General features: G+C 34.5%; 2 protein-coding genes across 4 annotated transcripts in view; one reads left to right on the plus strand and one right to left on the minus strand.

The window, feature by feature from the left end:
- Positions 1–8,387, plus strand: part of LOC128878797 (uncharacterized) — a 128,523-nt gene that overhangs the window by 1,867 nt on the left and 118,269 nt on the right. The gene's annotated exons all lie outside the window — the stretch shown is intronic.
- The window catches only part of LOC128878798 (calexcitin-2), a 75,501-nt gene continuing 69,492 nt past the window's right edge, over positions 2,379–8,387 (minus strand). Inside the window, exons 3-7 of the mRNA XM_054127335.1 lie at positions 6,601–6,653; positions 6,267–6,386; positions 5,960–6,074; positions 4,843–4,940; positions 2,379–4,760 (exon numbers count right to left, since the gene is read on the minus strand). Coding sequence (XP_053983310.1) covers positions 4,653–4,760; positions 4,843–4,940; positions 5,960–6,074; positions 6,267–6,386; positions 6,601–6,653 — 494 coding nt within the window. The 3' untranslated portion in view covers positions 2,379–4,652. The remainder of the gene's footprint in view (positions 4,761–4,842; positions 4,941–5,959; positions 6,075–6,266; positions 6,387–6,600; positions 6,654–8,387) is intronic.

Genomic DNA, 8,387 nt, shown 5'->3' on the forward strand with positions numbered 1-8,387 from the left:
ATACCAAAATATTTAAACACTATGAGAAGTTCCATTACAGAATATTAGCTCAGAAGAGGCTAACTATAAAGAAATTGTTACAATAAAAAGAAGGTTTTAATATATTTTCTCCAGAAGAATCTATTTTGAAGCATTCTTTATCCAAAGGCATAAAGAGGATTAAAGACTATAGAGCATAATCCAAAGACAGAAAGAGCTTCAAATAATGCATTTGATTTTCATATACAGTCAGTGTAAGAAGTATTCGTACAGCAACTCATTTAAAACAAATAGGTTCCTGTACGAATGTAACAATACTTATTACACTGACTGTAACTTCCTTTGCACCATTATCCACGTGTTTCCCAAATGGTACACTATTCAATATTGGCTTCAACTGGAAAATAACATCACATGGTTGTTTACCCTCAAATGGAATTCACAATGGTGAACTTTTAAACGGTCGCACCGAACTGACCTTTTCCTCGTCATCTCGCGTCAACGTTCTTTTGTCGGCGTAACAATCGCTTTATAATAAACGAGGGTCACGATTTATCGTCGCACACTGTATAGCCATATCCAACGAATCACGCTCGAACACTATTTACACATTTTACTGCCTCGACACGGGTATTTATGCGCCTATCTTCGCGGGGCGGTGATTGATGACTACGAAGTAGTCTGAAGCAGATTTTACTTCATGCTCTCTGACGGTAAAATTCGTCATACCTAAGGATTATTGACGTACACAAATTTAACGTCCATTTTGTGTAATACACGAGAATCTGTTTCACTGATCTGGACGTTGCTGAGGATTTGGAAATTGTTGAGGATTTTATTGAAAAGAAAGGAGATTGCGAAATTTATTTTCAGGTTTATGAGATTTTTGGGACTATTGGGATGTATAGAGAATTCAATGATGGAGAGGAGATATGGAAACAATAGATAATTATCTATAATATTAATATTCGTACCCTCTATGTCTATTGAAGGAATTCGTTTAAATTAAATGGTAGGTTTGATGTTTCCAAATGTATGTTTGTATAAAGATGTTGATGAACGTCCTCGCTCAGAAATACAGTCAGTGTAAGAGTATTCGTACAGCAACTCATTTAAAACAAATGGGTTCCTGTACGAATACTTATTACACTGTATGTGGACATTTCCTTAATAGAAATATATGTCTAATAAAAGTTGCGAATCTATTAATATCAATTATATCATTTATGTTAAAATATGTTTATGTTGCATTAGCATTATAGATTATATATATATATATATATATATATTAAAGAAAAATTCATTTGGTGCTATCAAATATCAAAAAAAGAAATACCAAAACTATTATTTAATTTAGTTAGACTTTTTGTCCTCCGATAATATCCCTTCGAATACTCGAAGAGAATGTTAATTATAGATTGCCATTAAAATGAGTGAAATAAAATAATTTTTGGAAAAAAATATAACCGATTTCGAAAAAATATTAAAATTGCAGTAAAAAGTATGAAATAATTTCTAGTTAATTGATATGAATACTCACCAGTTCTATATATAATTGCTTAAAAGTATGAAATAATTTCTATTTTATTTATATTAAATGATATTGAAAAATGAAACGAAACTAAAATTTGCTCACTAAAGACTCGTTCTCTAAAAAAAAATAATTTTGGAAATTTGTCGAACGCGTATTCCTTATCACTGAAATCACTTATCTAGTTTCCTTTACGCGCATTCGTTACTAGTGTGGCTACGACGTAATTACGAAAGACCTATGAAACAATTATGAAAGAAACCTAATATATTTTTAAGTGTCGATAAGTCACGTGTTTTATTGATTGAATTTTTATTAAGGGCTTTCCAAGCTGCTGGTAAATGTACAATAATTTCTGACTCGGTGAGTCGAACTGTACGCGTAAAGGAGAAGGTTGCTTTCAAAGTAATTAATCAGTTAACAAAGCAGATGATTTATTAACACTTCAAAGTATAATACATTACTCTGATATATGTTATATAGACTGTACGGACGCATAACGCTGTTTCGTATGGAGTTCCAAGAGCAGATCCATTAATTTTCAAAGTCTATCCCGGAAACAATCGCTTGGCAAAAAAAAGTCTCGTGAATAATTACCATTCCTCTGTCGAATCTAACGGTAGGGCGGACCTTTGTTGTCTCATTATCGGTTATTTTTGGATCCCCTTTTTCGGCCGTGTGACGAGTGATTGGACATCCTGTATACATACCTCTAAGTTACACTATGTGGGCTGTCGTAAAAGAAAGAAAACATACAGGAATAAAGTACACAACACCATCCCGTTGTATACTTTTGTTATTTACTGTACCTCTGCCCGCGTTTGCACAGGGACGTCCGACTAAAAATCGAAGAAATCAATTCCCCGCGTTAATGGTTTTAATTTCCTTTTATTGTACACTCAGAATTACATGACAGGCTATGTTAGATCGCGACAACAACGTCATTGTTTACCTTGAAGCGGAACAATGTTTCGAATGGTACAACTAAACGTAAACACATCACAGTCGTATTCGTACCCGTGACCTCATTTATTATTTTTAAACATTTTTGTACGAAATATACTTGCAGAAAAAAATATACATGTCGAATTGAGTAACTTCCTTCTTTTTGAAGTCGGTTAAAAATAATTGCAACAATTCGTCAATGAAATTTGACGAAAGCTAAGAAAACATCAGCAATTCGAGGGTTATTAATTCCCGAACATAAAAATGATTAATTAAACAGAAACAGTATTTCGATTATATTTTTCACTGAAATCCTCGCGGCATATACTTGGTGTCCGTGTTTAGTATGAATACGAATGCGATCGTGTCTTATCTTTTAATTCGTGATTACGTCGAACTCTATTGCCCAAAAAATGATCTCCACTGTCTACAACAATTATCTCCGTCGTGAACAGAATTATTTCCACGCAATATACTTTTAGAAATTGAAACAGTGTTACAAAAATTCGGTGGTTAAAAAAATTTATGAAGAAATTGTTCTAAGAATACAACACCTGGAGGAATTTGACTGAGTAATAGGGCAATAGACGATAAAATATTAGGTGGACTGGAAAGTAATGTCGTTTATTTTACATTGAATTCAAACAAATTTGTAATAAATTTCTTTTTTTAATAGATCATGTAATTGGCCTCGTTATCAACAGCCTTTTGCCATTTAGTGTAAACATTTTGAATGCCAGATCGATAAAAATCAATGAGCTAGTGAGTGATAAACAAGTATTTCAAATTGAAAAAACGACATTACTTTCCAGTCCACCTAATAGTTTAAAATAATAATACGTACCAACATTCAGTTCTTCGACTGCCTCTTCAAGTCAACACCGATTAAAATTTATAAATCTCTCTGATCACAATTTATTGAAAACTCTGTCATTTTAAATATATATATATATATGTATAATGTCTATACAAGACACATTTAGGGCGATATCGACAACTCGTTTAAAATATATATATATATATATAACACCTCGTCCGTGATGCTTCGTACACGATAATTAAGCCAACTTGTTCGAAACTTCTAATAATTTCCAGTCGTCGTGCCAATCGATAACAGATCGAAGTTACTTCTTTCCTTATTCCCGTCAATGTTTCGTTCCACGTTTCGATCTCCTCCGATAGTAACACAACGCCTTCGTCTACCAGTATTCGGGAACAAGTTTATTTTAAACTCTGAAAACACTGTCTGCCGTGCAACAAACTGGAGGGAAGCATTATTCGCTAATTAAGCGCATCGTCTGATACATTGGTTTGAAAAAAACAATCTTTTTTTTTTTTTGTTTAACTGCCGAACTAAAGAGTTCGTTTTCTTACATTTAACGTACGCTACGGATACAAACATACAGTGATATATAATTTATGCGCAGGGCTGGGACTATTCGAATCATCCTTTACTAAAATATCCAATAATCCAACGCGCCGTGTGGCAGTAGACAGCGAGTAATCTCACGCGCATCCTCCTCGCGCACCACGCCTAATGGAGCCGCGGCTGTGACCCAGGACGCAAAGCTTTTTGAAACGAATCTACGCGCTTGCTGTATTCGAACGCTAAAAAACTTGGGCAAGTAGACCCAGCCCTACTTCGTCACCACAGCTGTCGAGCGCCGGGGAAAATTTCGCTCCATGGCGAGAAACGAAATCATTCGAACACATCGTCCATCGTGAACTCGGGAGTGGAGACAGGCAAAACTTTATTCGAGCAACAGATAGCGACTAAAACGCGTCAGTAATTCATTCGTGACGTTCGTCCTTCGTTTATTTATCGTGATATATTTCCATAATTCGAGTTCGAATTTTGTATTGCTCATCTAAACAAGAGTGAGGTTTTGTAGAGGATTATTCATGTAAGGGTTTTGCCCGTCTCCGGACCCACGAGGACGATTATTTACACGGCGAGGAGCGAAGAGACTTCTGCTTGCCGAATGATCGCGATCGTTTCGCGAGCGTCGATAAAATCATAGAAGTTTTTTTTTGCGTTTTATTTCGTTGTCAAACAAGAAGAACCCCCGAACGGTGATTATTAATGATTAGAGGTAAATTGACCACGAGAGAAATCAGACGAATGGACGATACAATGGCGACGTATAGGAAAATGGTAATAATACGTCTCTCGGTTACCACGGTACTGGAGAGCGAGTTAGAACGAGGTTTTCCCGAAAATAAAGTTTCCGGCTGTGGCTGGCTCGTCCGAGGAGAAATATTGCTTCCAGAGGTTGGCGAATTTCTCCCAGGTTATTTCCTGACCCTATGCAAATAGAAATTGCGTTTCCAGTATTAGTGGGGCTCGCGCCGTAGCGTTTCGATCGTCTCGCGTGATTTACACTTACGACTCCCAGTTTTTTGAACGCCTCCTTGGCCTCGGCTTCTGGGACGCCGTGGTATCTGCACACGTTACAGAACTCGCTCTCGTCGATGGATTTGTCACCTGGCGAACATTAGCGATTGATCGACTTGAAGGGGAGAAACCGTATTAGGAGGTCAAATATTGACTGTTTTTTGTGATTTTATTTTCACAGAGAAAAATTTACTATTTTTAACTTTGACTTTCTTTCGCGCAGAAATGTTTGAGATATCAGCTGTTATGTCAGTTATGTGTACAAGGTATCGGTGGGAATTGTAGTGGTCACAATAAAACTTTTTTCGTATATTGTTGACATGTTTTCTGAGAATATGAACCAAACTGCGGTTAAAAAAGTTGAGAACTTGATTTTTTCAAAGTGCTTAGAGAAAAAGTATGAATTTTCATCCTCCTGTGCAGTAAAAACATAGTTTAAACAATAATATCATTCCAATTGTTCATATTTAAGGTATTCAAAGCTAAGGTAACCTAAGCGTTTGAAAACAATCGGGCAATTACGTTTTGAGTCATCATTCCCACCAATTAAATAAACGTAATTTCGAAAGAAACGCGACGTTTCAAAGATTTCCGTGTAAAATGAATCTTAAAAGTGTCCAAACGAAATTTAAAATATACCTAAAATATTCTCAAAGTTAAAAAACAACATATCACAAGACACACTTAATACTTGGACTCCTAATGTGGGCTCTCCACAGTTGTCACACCTGGATTGGGGTTTTAGGGACCTCTGGACTACAGATGAGGTCCTCAGAAATATTTTTAAAATGGTGAAGATTGCCCATTTTGTCATTCTTAATTTTTTATTTACTGTACCCTATATATTACTCTTAAAAATGTTTTGATATAAAATTATACAGAAAAGTAACTGTTTTTAGGTAATTATTTTCTAGTATATTATATTTTAGAAGTATGTATGCTTCCCCATGGAGAAGTAATTATTTCAAATTATTTTTATTTGTAAATAAAAAGTTCTATCTCTGTCGACAATTTCACGTCACCGTTTCAAGTATAAGAAGTTTCAGTCACAACACTGAAATCTTTTGTTTTCCCACCGTTTCGAAGAATCGAAAGCATAATAAACTTACCGGACGCATCGAACAACTGGAACATCAATGTCATGTATGTTTGTTGCCATTCGGATGGGTTCGATGGATCATTCGCGTATTCTTCCCAGAGTGAATACCATTCCTCTCGACTAACCTGAAAAACGTAGAGAAAAATAAGAATTTTGGAACGGAAGGATGATTCAGACATTCTTTTACACCATATGGAGCCACATAAATATAATAACAAGCGTGTAGAAATATTTCTTTAGGTTTTATGGAATTAGAAATTAAATCTTTCTTTCTTTTAATTTTCTTTAAGGATTGCATTCAAAGATTATATTCTTACTTGTCCATCTTGATCGGCGTCAGCCCTTTGCCTCAAACCGTCCCACATTTTGAGCAAATTGTCCCTCGTGCTTTGAACTTTGGGATTGTCAGGAGTCCAGCCTCTGCATTCGCTGATTCGCTAATAGCAGAAATAAAAAATCACCCATAGACAATATTTCAAAAGTGAAGTCCATTAATAAAATTCCGATATCATTTTCGCCAATAAAATTCTTTATATTATCATCAAAATTGCCTAAAGTTCTCGATAAAGTTCTCAATAGAGCTTTATAATTAATTATTTTCATTTAATGAAAAGTTCGATCTTAATTAAGAACAAGGAGTTAGATGCTTACTTGCACAGCAAGGTCGAGATCCTTCTTATCGATCGCGCCACTCTGATTGCAATCTAAAACATTACAAAATTAATGAGAAACCACTGATGTGGAATACTGAGCTCCTATTTTGAGGGGGAGTAGGCATATTTGTGTAGTTTAAATAATTTGGTCACGTTAATAATTCATTAATGAAGAGAAAAGAAACAAGAATAGAAACAAATCCATTCAAAATCTTTGACTATATACTTATGGACTGCTAACGGCAGCCATTATGCGTCCCAAGACCGGTAGCGACACCATGTCCCAAAAGTGGCCAAGCTAAGAACTTAATAACCTCATAACCACTCATAACTGGGTGATTGGTACTCAGTGGACCACACGGTTGGAGTAAGTTAAAGAAATATAAGATATAAAGTGCAAGAATTGAAACAATGGTTCGTTATTGTTTTGTAGAATTGTGTAAAAACACAAGATATAAAGCAAAAGAAGTAAGTGATTCGAAATGTGAATCATTGTATATGTAACTTGTAAATTTGTATTAACCTAACCTCAAAAACTAGTTTATCTTGTACTTATTACTTATTATACAATTTTATGGGTTTTCTGCCTTACATTCATATTTAATTTGTATATATTATTATTTTTAATCAACATGATTACTGCTTTTAATCATTAACCATTTAACTGTACCATCAAGTAAAAATAAACATTTATACGTTTCAGGTTTCCAAGCAATCTTCAACTTCAAGATGAATGGGTCCAAGCTTTACTCCCTTTGAATGCACAGAACAGTGCTTTAAGCTTGCCAAAAATGGCATCGATATATGCAGAGCATTTTGATAAAAAATGTTTTTCAAAAAACGACCATTTGTGTCATCAGAAATTTAAATATTGAAAGTTTATTTCAAAATTTTGAATGCCCACATTAAAGACAACGATTCGTTAGACAACCATCAATACGAAATGATTGAAACAATTATTGAATTATACTTAAAAGTATAATTATATTCTATTGGCAAAAAAAATGCAAGAGAATCTCATATAAAATCCATATGACAACACTTAACGAAATCAGTATTGTTTAGAGGACAATAATAAAATATTATTTATAATATTTTATAACAAAGTTTTTTTTATATTATTTTAAATAATATTTAATAGTCGTTCTGTTATTCTCTTCTATGTTCAGGTATATTTCATTACATCATATATAGATTTACATAAATTATTATAATATATTTCATCGTGAAAAAATTGTTCTTGTAGAATCAGTTTAAAGCAATTTAAATTTTTCCCGCGTTTTGGGATATGGTAGCGCTACAGATCTTGGATCGCGACCTTATACATTGCTTAAATAGGAAAAGTCAAAGTTCAAAATAGCCACGAAATAACCTGACACTTGCAAGTCTCGTAAAACAGTTTAATAAGATTGCTCCCAAAAGTTCGTTTCGCGATTTGCATTTATTAAGATTGAAAATCTTTTTAATTTCGAACAGCCGACATTCATGTCCCGTACTTGATTGTACTTAGATGTTAATGAAAGAAACTTTTGGAACAACCAAATATAATGGAACGCTAGGGCTTCAGCCAAGTAGCCTCAATCGCTTAGGGATTGAAAAAACTAGCTGAACGAGGAAGAAGTAGGTTTTCGTGAGCCAGAATTAATCCAGCTGCGGTAGTAACTGCTGACGATGTTAACAAATAAGAAAAATCCACAACCTTGATTCTGACTCACGCTTCAAAAATTTTACGTCGAAGTAAACCCACTCTAAATAGCCTAAACACCCTAACACTTGGAAATCTGG

This window comes from Hylaeus volcanicus, chromosome 6 (assembly GCF_026283585.1).
Source record: "Hylaeus volcanicus isolate JK05 chromosome 6, UHH_iyHylVolc1.0_haploid, whole genome shotgun sequence".
NCBI classification, from domain to species: domain Eukaryota; kingdom Metazoa; phylum Arthropoda; class Insecta; order Hymenoptera; family Colletidae; genus Hylaeus; species Hylaeus volcanicus.